This window comes from Callospermophilus lateralis, chromosome 6 (genome assembly GCF_048772815.1).
Source record: "Callospermophilus lateralis isolate mCalLat2 chromosome 6, mCalLat2.hap1, whole genome shotgun sequence".
NCBI classification, from domain to species: Eukaryota; Metazoa; Chordata; class Mammalia; order Rodentia; family Sciuridae; genus Callospermophilus; species Callospermophilus lateralis.
Genome location: NC_135310.1, coordinates 74,166,864 through 74,182,374, shown reverse-complemented (window position 1 = coordinate 74,182,374; position 15,511 = coordinate 74,166,864). Strand labels below are relative to the sequence as shown.

The 15,511-nt window shown below is 31.7% G+C and overlaps 1 protein-coding gene across 1 annotated transcript in view; it reads right to left on the bottom strand.

Annotated features, from left to right (window-relative positions):
• Rngtt (RNA guanylyltransferase and 5'-phosphatase) overlaps window positions 1-15,511 on the bottom strand; it is a 242,356-nt gene that overhangs the window by 86,210 nt on the left and 140,635 nt on the right. The window contains exon 13 of the mRNA XM_076858433.2: window positions 7,874-7,974. Coding sequence (XP_076714548.1) covers window positions 7,874-7,974 — 101 coding nt within the window. The remainder of the gene's footprint in view (window positions 1-7,873; window positions 7,975-15,511) is intronic.

Here is a 15,511-nt window from a genome sequence, read left to right as displayed (position 1 = left end):
ATCACAAACAGTAACAAAATAAGCCCAGTTATAACACAGGATTTCAACAATATTTAAAATATGATGAGCCAATCATAAAGTACACCTATCACAAGTTAATCCTAAACCCCTTTTGGAATTTTCATGTACCAAAAGCAACTTTTACAACTATCTTTACATATTTAAGTAACAGACTTAGTCAATCTCCATCTGTCAATATAAACATTATTTTATGTTAGGTTCCAGTATCCTAAACATCAGACAAATGTTTATTTAAGTGACTTAAAACATTTCAACACTATTTTTAAAAAGATTCCAAATCTATCTCTTTTTTCTTTTACTATACCTCAAATTCAGTTATCTCAAATTGTTCTTTCTAACTTGATACTCTTTACTCTATACAGTATCATTAAAAAGGTCAAGATGCTCCCTCCTCATAAGGGAGAGGAAAACAAAAAGCTTTTATATGATTAATGTTCAGCAAAAGTGTTTATTAATTGTTCTATAATAATTAAAATTCTGTTTGATAAGAAATAACCAAAATAATTTTATAACAGTGCTGTGGTAATTATGATTCATAAAATTCTGATTCAATTTAGAAAATAATCACTAAATATACTTTAGTGCTTGGTACACAGGAAGGAAAAAAATGAACAAATGCTCAATAAAGAAAGGGATAGCAAAGAGTAGGGAAGTATCTCAAAGATATTACACTTCTCAGAGATAATATATTTTTATTTTGACCCCCTGAAATTGTATGTTATATGTATTCTTTTCTCAGATTTTCTTCATGACCCTGACATATTTGCATAATATAGATTCCTTTAAAAAAAATCCAGAATTCCACATGCGATATCTTTTTGTTCCTTCATTAAAGCTATACATCCATAGTCAGAATACTAGGTGACTGAAACAACATCCATTTTATTCTCACTTCTAATTTAATTTCTTAAATATTTTTTAGTTGTAGATGGGCACAATATCTTTATTTATTTTAATGTAGTGCTGAGGATCAAACCCAGTATCCCCCAGCATGAGACAAATGCTCTACCACGGAGCTACAGCCCCCTAATTTACTTTTGATAAGTAACTGTATAGTTATTATTTTTCCCCTTGCAGATTATAAGTAATCCACAGAAAGATATTTTAAAACCATGAAATTATTTTATTTCTCAGAAAAATTTCTCTTCTAGACTTAGTATCATCCACTGATTATTTTTGCTGGAACCAAACTTTATACTCTGAAGGTGACAAAATGATTCTCTCAGGACTCCCTCCATATTTACTAATCAGCATTCTACTAAAACTACTTCTTATTCTCATTTACAAACTCTCTGACAAGGGAGTCCGTTCAAGCTCCTTCAAGTTTGGGCCCCTTTAAATTCTACATCTTTTTGACATGCTTTAACATATCCTCCCTATCCAGCACTAAAAATAGGTCATTTCTCCCAGGATATCTGGCTCTTTTCAGTGAGGGATGGTATTAGACACCAATATTATGGGTGACAGGTGTGCTCATTATTTCTAGGGTATCTTAGACTATCTCAGTAGACAGAGCTAAGAAATGTGTGTGAATGTATATCACCCAGTACATAAACGAATCTACATATTTATATGTATTTGAGTATATGCCTATGTGTATGTACACACACACACATGAGTATGTGTATGTATATTTATATACATATTCAATAATTTAAATTTTTTAATCCATCCTATAGGGTTCTTCACTATCTTCCTCCACCTAATATTTGTATCTTCTTCCTTCCTCGTTGCAGATGCTCAACAATCTCTCTACTCATTTTTTTCAATCTCATAACATTTCTAAAATAGTTTGTAGAGTTTCCAAACCGTTTTAAAAAAATGAACAACAACAAAAAAATACTAACAAAGTTCTAAATTTGCTTTCCATTCTTCTCATCCCATCCCCTTAAGAGGCTCTACAAATATTGTGTTCCTAAATTACCTGGATTAGTTCCCCCATAACCTTCAATGTGAAGTAAGAAATTAAGTAGCATTTAATCTATAAGATTCCACAGAGATATCTAATAGATAATAAAATTCTCATAATAAAAACAAAAGGCAAATTAAGAGATTGCAATTAAGAAAAACATGCATTGAGAACAAATAACACAAGTAAAAGGCTTTCAATATAAAGAACAGTGTTAAAATTAATAAATAAGAAAAATTTTATAGACCCAAATGATGAAAAAAATATTGATTTCTCTTTAATAAATTAACAAGTGAAAATATCAAAAGCAGAAAACTACATTCTCTTTTCTCCTACTAGTTATTTATAGGCACTTTCATTATGATATTGGCTTTTAGTAGGTGGCCTGGAAATGATTTTTCTCTAAGAAGTAGGGAGGATGAAACAAAAAGGTTAACAGAAATCAATAATACTCTAGAGATATCCAGGCTGCAGAACTAAAAAGAAGTTAGCCACAGACCCTACTTTCCTTTTCTAGGCTATATCAGAAATAAAACATCAAGAATATTCAGGATAGTAACCATTCAAAGACTGAAAGTCAGTGAGGCATTATTCTTAAAAAATGCTTGGGTGATGAGAACATTTTCAAATAAGAAAGCAGTTACTGGGGCTGGGGTTGTGGCTCAGCAGTAGAGCACTTGCCTGACAAGTGCGGGGCCTTGGGGTCAATCCTCAGCACCACATACAAATCAATAAAATAAAGGTATTAAAAAAGAAAGAAAACAGTTACTATGGGTCATTTCCTAAAAGATGAAAGTTACCATTATTCATAGAAATGTACATATGCTATATGCCAAACAGCATAAGTCACTAAGTATATTACATACTAATACTGATTATATTGAGTTTTTATCTCTAATTTAAATTCTTCAAATATTTTTTAAGTGAAATAGAAATAAACAGATCAAGATCCCATTTCAAAATGGAAGGGGGAAGAACTTTCTGAGCAAAGTAATAAAAGCTTTTCACCCCACAGTTTACTAACTATATTCTTGCTGACTTAATCCTTTTTATATAAGAATATTTTTGAACATTCTCAATATATTTACTATTATAATTTCTTTCTTTAAAATAATACTAGTTCAAATAAACCTGAAAAGCAGAATTAATCACGATTTTTTAAATAAATATAAGACGAAAAAAATTCTAGTCAGAAGATTAACAGGATGTTTTCAATAGCAAGTAAAGCAGAGCCAGTTAATCCATTCTACACATTCCACTGAATTGAGCTTCTATGAAGCTAGCACTTCTCATCTTCAAATACACAGACCTTAACTGGCTAACAAACCTAAGCCCCTTTGATAGACGGGGTCTAGATCCCCTTGCAGAGAAATATACTACAACACTATCACAAATGTATACTATAAACTGCAGTTGGCAAACTATAGTTCCCCAGGTGTGAAATCAGCTATTGTAAATAAAGCTTCATTGTAACATAGGCAGGTTCATTCATCCACATACTGCCTATGTTCAATTTTGCATTACAATGGCAAAATGGAGTGGCTGAGACAGAGACTGTAATGAACCACAAACCCTAAAATATTTACTATTTGGCTTTTTACAGAAAAAAAAAATGCTAACACTTAACTATAAATCTTGCAACTATCTTCCAAAGGACTGTCAGCATTTGCTAGGGTGACTGTGCACTGGAAAAAAAAAAAAAAAAAAAATGCCCAGATCACTTGGAAAATTACAGGACACTCACTTTAAACAATTAGTCAGAAACACACAATACCCTCTCATGATCCATCAATTAAATAGAGAACTAGACTATTTGGATGATAATTGTGTTTCTTGCTGAAAAAATAAAATTCTGTCATTTGCAAAAAACATGGATATAACTGGAATCATTATGTTAAGTGAAATAAGCCAGGCACAAAAAAAGAAGTATTATGAGATCTCATTCATACACAGAATACAAAAAAGTTATCTCATATAAGTTGAGAAGACAAGACTCATTACCAGAAGCTGGGACAGTGGAGATGAAGAAAGAACAAAGAGACTGATCAAAGAGAACTAAATTACAATTATATGGAAGGAAGAAATTCTGGTGTGCTATGTTTTTTGTCTTTGTTTTTTTCCAAAAAGCAAAAGTGAAAACTGAATGGTTTCACTATAGAAAAATAATAAATGTTTGAAGAGATAGAAGTTTGACCTGATTTAAACATTACACAATGTAAAGCCATACCATAACATCACATGGCACCCATAAATAAGTATAATTTTTGTTCTTATGTATCAGTTAAAAGTAGTTTAAATAAATTCCAAGAACAAATCTAAGTGGACAAGCATCTTCATAAATACAATCTTGGTTATTTTTCTGTTGATGGATATACTGGGAAGAAATACTTGGCAACTGAAAGAATTTTCACTGTGGCTCTCTGACCCATTGAGTAAAAGTCATTATTCTAGAAAAGGCCAAATGAAAGTCCCTACAACTTGCCCTCTCCACCAGAAGAACAATCCAAAAGCAGTAACACATCCCCAAGGGAAGTACAGAGATAAGTGCCACCCTCAAAGACTTAAAATAATTATGAATTATCATAAATTTAATCCGGTTGTTATACCAACTGCAGCTGCTATTCCAGATGTGCTATCTTTAATGAAGCAAATAAACAAAGCCTCTTTGATTATATACAACCAGAAAATGACAAATACTTTTATTTCTATACCAATCTGAAGTACTATCAGAAGATATCTGCTTTTGCCTGGCATGACCAACATTATATCTCACAGCCATAATATATGGCTCTTCTGTTTTCTGCCAAAGGATAATATAAAGAGGCAGTGACCTTTTCTAAATTAATAATGACAAATATATATTTAATATTCATTGTGAAACATGCAAAAATCTTAAAATGTTTTACATGCGTTATTTTATTAAACTCCAACAGGAGGCAGGCTCTACAATTATCCATATTATAGAGTTCTAGAAACAGAAGCAATAGAGAGACTACGTTACTTGATTAAGAGTGGCAGATTTGGAATTGAAATGCAGGTGGTATAAATCCAGAGCCCCTTTGCTTAAGAAGATCTACACTAGTGTGATGGATAGAAGAGCTATTTTGTCTACACATTAATCCATTTGTCAGTTGGCAGATATATGAGTTGTTTACATCTTCTGACTATTATAAATAATGTTGCTAAGAAGAATCATGGATTATCATTTCTCTTGGGTATACATACCCTGAAAATAGAATTAATTGGGTCTCTAGCATTCTGAGGAACTACCAAACTGCAGGCCAAAGTGTACCAATTACAATCTTAATATCAATATTTCTCTATATTCTCATCACCACTTGTTACTGTCTGTTTCAGAGACACTGGTCTCTTTTTAACCATTTTAAATTCATGAGTCAAAAATACATGCATTTCAAAAGGGAAAAATTAATAAAGATTGGCATCAAATAGGAAACCGTTCACATAGGAAGCTGAACTTATGTGGTACACCAGTAACAGATAAAACTGCAGGAGTGACAAGAAAGAAATATGGACTTTTAAACCTATTTCAATTAAAACAAAAATAATAGCAAACATTGAAATGTTTTATCATGTGCCAGGTTCTATTCTAGATATTTTACATATTTAATTCTCAGAAAACTCTTATGAGGCTGATTTCTATTTAATGATGAAGAACCTGAGGCACAAAAACAGGTAATAGGAGATTGAGTTTACTACAAATCAATATTTACCCAACATTTAAATCAGAGAAACTATTTTGGAAACTGCCCCCAAAATCATTCATACATGTGGGTATTAATGTGTTATCTACCCATTCCAATCAATAGTTGAAACTTATCTATTCTTATGTTAAAATCAGACCATGAGTACAAAATACCTATTTAGGGGCCCCGGAAAATTATTCTCTACCAATTTTTTATTTTATTTTATTTTGGCCATTAAGTCTCAATCGCTAATTAAGTTCTGAACAATTAGGATGTAGGAAAGGTAGCAGAATACAACAGTTACAACAGTTACTATTATGGCATTATGTAAAAATGTGGATGTGTAACCGATGTGATTCTGCAATCTTTGTAATGTTTTGAATAACCAATAAAAAAATAAAAATAAAAATAAACAATTAGGATGTAAAGATGTAAAATATTAAATACCCTATTTTTGGAAAACTAGTATCCATATGCCTAGTTAAAGCCCTTTCGTTACTTAGAATTTAATACATTGCATAGTATCCTTTCTTTGAGAATTTTTGCTCTCTTAAGAGACTAATCTTATGGAGTCTCAATTCCTATAACAGATAACATATCCTTTTTTTTTTAACCTTTTTCCACCTTTACTGAGGTATACATGACAAATAAATATTATTTATAGTGCACAGTGTGATTTTTTAATATTCAATACATTGTGAAACAAGAAATGGTGACCACAATAAGGCTAATTATCATACCTATCACCTTACACAGTTGTGTGTGTGTGTGTATGTGTGTGTGTGTGTGTGTGTGTGTGTGTTGAGAACTCTTAAGCTCTACCTTCTAAGTAAATTTCAAGTATACAGTGCAGCAATATTAACTATAGTTACCATGGTATACATTAGATCTCAAATTATTCATCCCACATAACTGAAACATTAAGCCCTTTGATCAGCATATCCTGATTTTCACAATACCCAGCCCCTGTCAAAGACCATTCTTCTTTCTACTTCGACAAGTTTGACTTTTTAGATTCCACATACAAATAAGATCATGCAGTATCAGTCTATCTGTGTTTATTTCATTTAGCATATTTTCCTCCAGGGTCATACATATTATTGCAAATCATAGGATTTTCTTTCTTTTAATACTGAATATGATTTTTTATTCATTTGTCTTTCCTTTGTTTCACATTTCAGCTATGATAAATAATGCTGAAATAAACATAGGTGTACGGATCTCTCTCCAAATTATTGATGGTGTTTCCTATGGATATATTCAGACTTGAGATTGCTGGATGATATGGTTATTTTATTTTATTTGGGAGATCTCCAAACCATTTTCCATAGTAACTTTGCAATTCACACTCCCACTAATAGTGCCCAGGAGTTAGGAGTTCCCTGTTCTCCACATCCTCTCTTATACTTGTTATCTCTTATTTTAAAAAGTATATCCTTTCTTTCACTATCTACAAAAGGCATACTTGTTTTACATTTGATAGGTAAAATGAATTTCATTGCATACATTGGTAAACTGTAATCTCTTTGTTACTGTTATCATTCATTTTTTATGATCTCTCCTTACGATTAAGCATTTTTCATTTTGTTGTATTTACTTAAATGTCTTAAAAATTTTAGAACAAAGTAAAATTAACAATTTGAAAATGCAATGAACATATTCATGCTGAAGCATCTTTTATTCTAAAACAGCAACCACAAAGGAGGCATTCTAATAAATGAAAAAACTAACTCCTAACATCATAAAAAAACTTAATGTCAACATGAAAACTTTACCCTAACTAAAGTATGAATAAATGTTTGCTATGCATATGCAAGTATATGTAAATTACTTATATGTAAACTATTTGAACTAGTATACCATTTGAAGTAATATCTTTTCAAAGTAAAAAAAATACTTATTTCAATAAATCTTATCATAATCCCTGATTATGATAATTTATTATATACATTTATTGGTAGGATTAAGTTTATTTTTAATATCGCTGGTAGCCATTTAAAATTAAAAAGGACTTTTAAGGCTAAAAGCAAAATTTAAAGGTTGCTACAAAATGTTAGCCACTGTAGGTCAAAGGAATGAATTATCTTTAAAAATAAGATAGATGTACACGTGAAATAGAAAATATTTCACATTCTTTTTAAACATATTGCAAAATACCCTAGAAATAAAGAAGCCTTAGATTATTATTTCATGCAAAAATGACAGGTTGGGAGAAAGTATTGGTAAGGGGAATACTTACCCTTCTCCTCCCATTCTTGTTATCTTTAAGCGAAAATCTACAGAATTCAGACTCGGGGGTTTCCATTTCAAAATATCATCGCATCGACCAGGCTTATATTTCTAAAGTGAATTAAAATGATGATAATAATTAGTAACAAGCTAAAAATTCAAAATTCAATTTATTAAATATAACATTACTTTTATTAATAAGCAAAATTACTTCTTTTCTGAACATGATTTTTTTATCTTCTACTAATAAATGATAATAAATATATCCCTCCTTTCTGATGGCCCTTCTTCTTTTCCTACCAAAGATACAGGCCCTTCCTTATGAAAGCCGAGAAAAATAAAACCAGTTTTTCAATCTAATCTTTCTATGGCTTAAAGAAAGTTTGACAACTTTTTTAAAAACTTATTTTTCTTTATTCATATTTACTGAGGGATAAATTACAATGAGCAAAATTAGGCAATAAATTTTAACAAAGAGATACAGCCATATAACTATCACCAAAATCATAACATGGAACATTTCAGTGACCCAAAAGTTGCATCCTGACATTTGCAGTCAATTCTCTCTCCTTAATTTTTCATAACGATGACCTGCTGTCTATCACTATAGAGTTGTGTGGCTCCTCAGAAATGCATAACAACAACATAAGGTTTTTGAGATACAGTTATGCTGGTTATGTATTAGGAGTTTGTTCCTTTTTATTGCTGAGTAAGATTCCTTTGTATACATATAACACCAATTGCTTATGCATTTACAGTTTGATGGATATCTAGATTACTCACAGTTTTTGTCTATCATGAATAATGCTACTCAACATATATACACGTTTTCATAACTCCTAGATCAATATCTAGAAGAATGGAATGATAATATCACGTAGTAAATGTATATTTTACTTTGTAAAAAAATCATCACACTATTTTCCAGCAAGGCTGTAATGTCTTCCATTCCAACCAGCTATGTATGTTGGTCAGCCTGTTCAACATCTACCCTAGGGACTAGGCATTGTCAGTCTTTTGAATTTTAACCATTTTCATAATTTGCGTTTCTCTAACAATTAAAAAATGTTGAAGATTTTTCATTTACTTAGTGTTCAGATCTTTTATTCCTATTTTTACTGAGCTGTTTGTTTCGTCATTGACTTGTAAGAAGAGTTGTTTATATATTTTTCACATATGTATTACAAATATTTTCTACCAGTCTTTGGACAGTCTTTTCATTTTCTTAACAATTCCTTTTGAAGAGCAAAGTATTTTTTTATTTTAATGAGGTCAAAATTAGCCATTGTTTTTAAAAATATCTTTTTTATCTTTATTTTATTTATTTATTTTTTTACTGTGGTGCTGAGGATCGAAGCCAGTGCCTCGCACGTGCTAGGCGAGCGCTCTACTGTTGAGCCACAACCCCAGCCCCCCTAAATATTAGCCATTTTAAAATTACATAATCTGCAAGTTTTTGTGTCCTGTTTAAGGAATCCATTTCCAATCTAAAGTCACTAGAATTTTCCCTACTGTGTCTTCTTAGAGAACTTTCATAGTCTTAGCTCTTATTTTTAGGTAGATGATTCATTTCAAGTTTACTTATTTATATGGTGTGATGTAAAGGCTTAGTTCACTGTTCAGCAGATGAATATTAAATTAATCTAGCACAATTTGTTACAAAGATTGTCTTTTCCTCATTGAATTGTCTTGGCACCTTGGTCAAACATCAGTTGTTAGAAATGTAAGTATATTTTTGTCCTCGCTAAGCTGAGGCATTGACATATATGCCTTTCTTTCTGCTAATAGCAGTCTCAACTTATAAATTTTGAAAACAAGTTGTATAAATCCTCAAAACTTTTTTTCTTTTTCAAAACACTTTTAGCTAATGTGACATTTTATTTTCACATGAATTTTAAAATCAGCTTGTCAATTTCTATGAAAAATAAGCTTATTGGGAATTTAATCAGGATTGTACTAAATCAATAGGTTAAGGGGGAAAAAAAGGTAACTTCACACTGCATCTTATGATTAATAAGTACTAAAAGTCTCTGCACTTATTTAAGTCTCCTTAAGTGAACCTCGGTAATGTTCTATAGTTTTCAGTATACAGGTCTTGTACAGCTTTTACTAAAACACATCTCAAAGAATATTTTTGGTGATATTATCCATGTAAAAGCTCGACTTAGTATCTATATACCAGCAATGAAAATCCAAAAAGAAAATTGACAATAGCTTCTAAAAGAACAAAATATACAGGGATATATTTAACCTAGAAAGTGAATGATCCATACAGCAAACACTATAAAACATTGATAAGAGAAGTTACATAAGGAATAAAAATGGAAAGAGACCACATATTCACAGATAAAAAGACTTAATATTGCTATGATGTCAGTACTACTTAGGGACCATTTATATTAGAGTCAATGCATTTCCTATCAAAATTCCAACATTTTTCATAGGAATGAAAATACCAAACTTCAAAATCACATAGAATTCCAAGGTATCCTGAAGAGCTGAAATTATCTTTTTATTTATTTATTTATTTATTTGGAGAGAGGTGGGGGGAGAATTTTTTTAATATTTATTTTTCAGTTTTCGGGGGACACATCTTTTTATTTTATGTGGTGCTGAGGATGGAACCCAGCGCCCCTCCCATGCCAGGCAAGCACGTTACCGCTTGAGCCACATCCCCAGCCCTGATCTTTTAAAAAGAACAAAAATATTCTCACTTTCTACTTCCAAAACTTACTCAAAAGCTACAGTAATCAAAGCAATGCAATACTGGCAAAAGGATAGACACAAAGACCAATGAAATAGAATTAGGGTACAGAAATAAACCTATATATCCATAGGCAAGTGATGTTTTACAAGGGCACCAAGTCCATTCAATGAGGGAAGAATACACTCTTCCAGAGAGTGCTGGGCAGTGGGATTTCCACATGTAAAACATTAAAGACAGACTCCACAGTATATACAAAAATTAACTAAAAATGAATCCAAAACCTAAATATAATAGCATACATAAGTCTTTCCACACATATGAGGAAAATACAGGAGTAAATCTTCTTCTTCTTCTTTTTTTTTAAGAGAGAGAGTAGAGAGGAGAGAGAGGAGAGAGAGAGAGAGAGAGAGAGAGAGAGAGAGAGAGAGAGAATTTTTTTTAAATATTTATTTTTTAGTTTTCGGCAGACACCACATCTTTATTTGCACGTGGTGCGGAGGATCGAACCCAGGCTGCACGCATGCCAGGCGAACATGTTACCACTTGAGCCACATCCCCAGCCCAGGAGTAAATCTTCTTGACCTTGGATTTTGGAATGGATTTAGACTGGGTTTCAAAAGCATGGACAACTAAAGAAAAAAAAAAAAAAAAACAGATAAAATGGACTTCTTCAAAATTTAAAACCTTTAAAGTCCAGCACAGTGGTGCACAACTGTAAATCCTAGCTACTCAGAAGACTAAGATAGGAAAATTTAAAGTTGGAGTTCAGCCTGGGCAACTTCACAATACCCATCTCAGTAAAAATTTTTCAAAAGTCTGGGAATGTAGCTTGCCCAGCATGCATGAAATCCTGAGTTCAAACACCAGTAATAAATAAATAAATAAATAAAACTTTTGAAGAAAAAAAAAAAAAAAAAACTTTTGTACATCACAGGGCACTACCAAGATAGTGAAAAGACAGCCCACATGATGGAAGAAAATGTTTGCAAATTATATATCTGAAAAGGGTTTAATGTCCAGAATATATGAAGAACTTCCACAGTTCAACAACAATAAGACCAATAACCCAATCTAAAATGTCAAAGGACTTGAATAAACACTTCTCAACAGATATATACAAATGAAAAAAAAAAAACATACACTATAGTTAGTCATTAAGGAAAAGCAAGACAAAACCAAAATAAAATGACATTTCACATATCTATAAAGGTGGCTAAAATAAAAAACACAGATATTAACAAGTAATGGTGAGGCTGTAGAGAAACTGCAATCTGTGTACACTGTTGGAAAAAATGCAAAATGATGCAGTCACTATGGACATCAGCTTGTCAATTCGAAAATACAAGATAGAGAATTACCCTCTGACACTGCAGTACCATAAGACACTGGAGTTCTACTCCTACCTGCACACTCCAATAAACTGAAAAGTTTCTCAAGTAGATACTTATACTTACATGAACTCAATGTTCACTGCAGCATCATTCTCAAAAGTCAAAAGGTAGAAATAACTATAAAGTTTCTACCAACAGAAGAATGAATTAAAAAAGGGAGCATATACATACGATGAACTATTATTAGTCAGCCACAAAATAGAATGAAATTCTGACACATGCTACAAAATGGACGAACCTCAAGAGCAATATGCTTGAAATAAGTCAAACACAAAATAATATTGTATTATTCCACTTATATGAAAAATCTAAAGTAGACAAAATTATAATAACAGAAAGTGGATTAGAGGCCCCCTGGGATAGAGGTAGATAATAAGGGAAGTCGATGCTTAATGATTACATAATTCCTGTTTATTGTGATTAAGAGTTTTGAAAATAGAGTGGAGATAGTTTCACAACAAAGCCATTTATGTGAATATTTATTGTGCTCTTATTATTGACTTCATATATACATAAAATGTAAACATGAATAAATTATAGTAATAATATATTTATATTCAGTTTATGGTTAACCTAATTGGAATGCATTTATTCAACTAAATCAAAACTTACTTGAATGGATTTTATTGTAAATACTAATTATTGTAATACATGGTATTTTTGTATACATAGTGAAACTATTACAATCAAATTAATATACACATTTCCTCACATAGTTAGGACGTATGTGTGCATAAAACAGTAGGTAAAATCTATTCTCTCAGAAAATTTCCAGTACACAACACAATTTTATTAACTATAAATTGTACAGCTGTACATAGATCTTCGGGCTTATTCATCTTATATAATTGCAACTTTGTGCCCTTTGACTAGTCCCTCATTCCTGGCCCATGATAATCATCGTTCTACACCATTTCTATGAAACTGACTTTTATTATTTCTTACGTACAACACAGTAGGAGTGCATTAGATTCATAATTTTTTCTGTATTACAATTCTTTTTTTTAAAGTGTTGATGAACCTTTATTTTATTTATTTGTATGTGATGCTGAGAATCGAACCCAGTGCCTCACACATGCTAGGCAAGTGCACTACCACTGAGCCACAACCCCAGCCCCCATTACAATTCTTAATACACTTTTATACAGTTTATCAAATCTCTGTATATAAGGTATGTTGACACCAAATTCACATCTTCATTCAGAAATTTTGTATAATGATGACTGTCTTCTTCCACTATCTTTGCTATTCCCATTCTCCCTTCTTTTCCCTCCCACCCCTATTCCCTGTCTCGAGGTAATTTTCCACCCATGCGCTCCCTCCCTACCCCACTTTGAGTCACCTCCCTTATATCAGAGAAAACATTCAGCATTTGTTTTTTGGGGATTGGCTAACTTCACTTAGCATAATCTTCTCTAATGCCATCCATTTCCCTGCAATGGATTAAGATTCCACATAGAATTGAGATCATGCAGTCTTTTGTTTTATATGCTGGGCTTATTTCACATAGCAAAATGGTCTCAGGTTCCATCCAAGTTGTCACAAATGGCAGGTGTCCTTTTTTTAAACTTGAATAATTTCCATCTTATATATATGCCACAATTTATCTATTCACCCACTAAAGGACCTTGATGTGTTTCTATATTTTGGATATTATACATAATGCTACAGTGAACCCTGGGAGCACATATATCTTTATAAAGGTGCTTATATCATTTTCTTTGGTACATACCTAGAAGTGGGATTGCTGGGTCATACAATAGCTCTACTACTAATTGCTCAAAAAATGTCCACACTGCTTCCCATCACGACTATAACAATTCACATTCAATAACAGTGTGCAAGTGCAAGGGCTCCCTTTTCTCCCTATCTTCATCAACACTTGTTATCTCTTTGTGATAATAGTGAACAAAATATGCTTGAAATGATATCACATTCTGGCTTTGATTTGCATTTGCCTATCGCCCAGTTTAATATCTTCTTTGGGGAAAAAAAACTATTCAAGTCCTTTTTAATTTGATAATTTGGAGGATTTTTGTTTGTTTAGTTGGTTGTTTGCTAATGAGTTGAGGTCCTTATAGTGTACAGTTGATACTAACCCCTAATCAGATATATAGTTTGAAAATATTTTCTCCCAATGATAGGCAGCCTTTTCATTATGTTGATTGTTTCCTTTGCTCTGTAGAAGCTTTTTAGTTTGAGGTAAGCCTACTAGTCTATTTTTCTTTTTGTTACTCGAACTTGGTCATTTGGTATTCAAAAAACCATTGCTAAGATGAAAAAGTCAAAAAGCTTTTCCTCTATGTTTGCTACTAGCTTTACAGTTCCAGGTCTTAATATTTTGGTCTTTAATTTTTGTTGATTTTTTTGTTGATTTTCAATATGGTATAAGATAAGAGTCCAATATCATTCTTTTGTATGTGGATATTCAGTTTGCCCAATGCCATTTATTGAGAAATTACTTTTTGGCCAGTGTTCAATCCCAATAAAAACAACAAGAAAAACTCAGTTGACCATAGACACTTAGGTTTATTTCTGGACTCTCTATTCTGGTCCAATGGTCTATGTGTTTGCTTTCACATCAGGACCACACTATTCTGATTAACAGAGATTGATAAAATTACATGAAATCAGGAAGTGTGATGCCTCCAATTTTATTCTTCTCAAAACTGCCTTGGCTATACAGGGTCTTTTGTAGTTCCAGATAAATTACAGAACTGTTTTTTCTAGTTCTATGAAAAATGCTATTAGTATTTTTATTAGGATAATGTAAATTTGTATATAGTTCTGGGTAGTATGGAAAAACATAAAGTAAATTTTTAAAAAAACGTAGAAAATGTAGGATCTACTAAAGGAAAAGCAAATATGTCAATTCAGCAAGGACATTATGGAGTTAAGGACATATTAAGAAAAAGATAGGAAGAAAAAGCTGCTAATGAGTGTCCTCCTTAATATTATTTTCAAATGTGAAAATCAAATTGCTTTTCTAAAATCTAACCAATTTTTATAAATTTGAGAAAAACTGCAAAAACCCTAGTCATAGGATCACCAATTTCAAAGAGAAGTCCACATGACAACTGAATATAACTTCAGTTTTGCTACACCTTTTATATGTAGCATATTTAAGAATATGTATTATGTTCCCCTGGGTCTTATGTTTAAACATGAATGAATATAAAATAAGATATATAATTTTTCAACACAAATTTTTGTCCATGTATTTGCCATAACAGACTCATTAGGTAACACATATAATTCTAGATGATCACAAATAAATATCTCTAAACTTCCTTTAAATATAAATTGCTTAAAATGTGAAATCTGAAAAATTTTCCTGTCAATCCATTAATGAGAAGAATCTGATAAAAATTTAACCATATTCCTAATAAGACATATTACAGACCTTTTAGTAAAGTAGCTCAATATGGTAATAAGGGTTCAAAAAGAGTAAGGGAGAAAGAAGTATCAGCAAAGTAAAATGGACTGAAAAAGAAATAATGAGCCTATGTACTTTGAAAAAGGTTATGTCCATCCCTTTCCTAGCCATTCA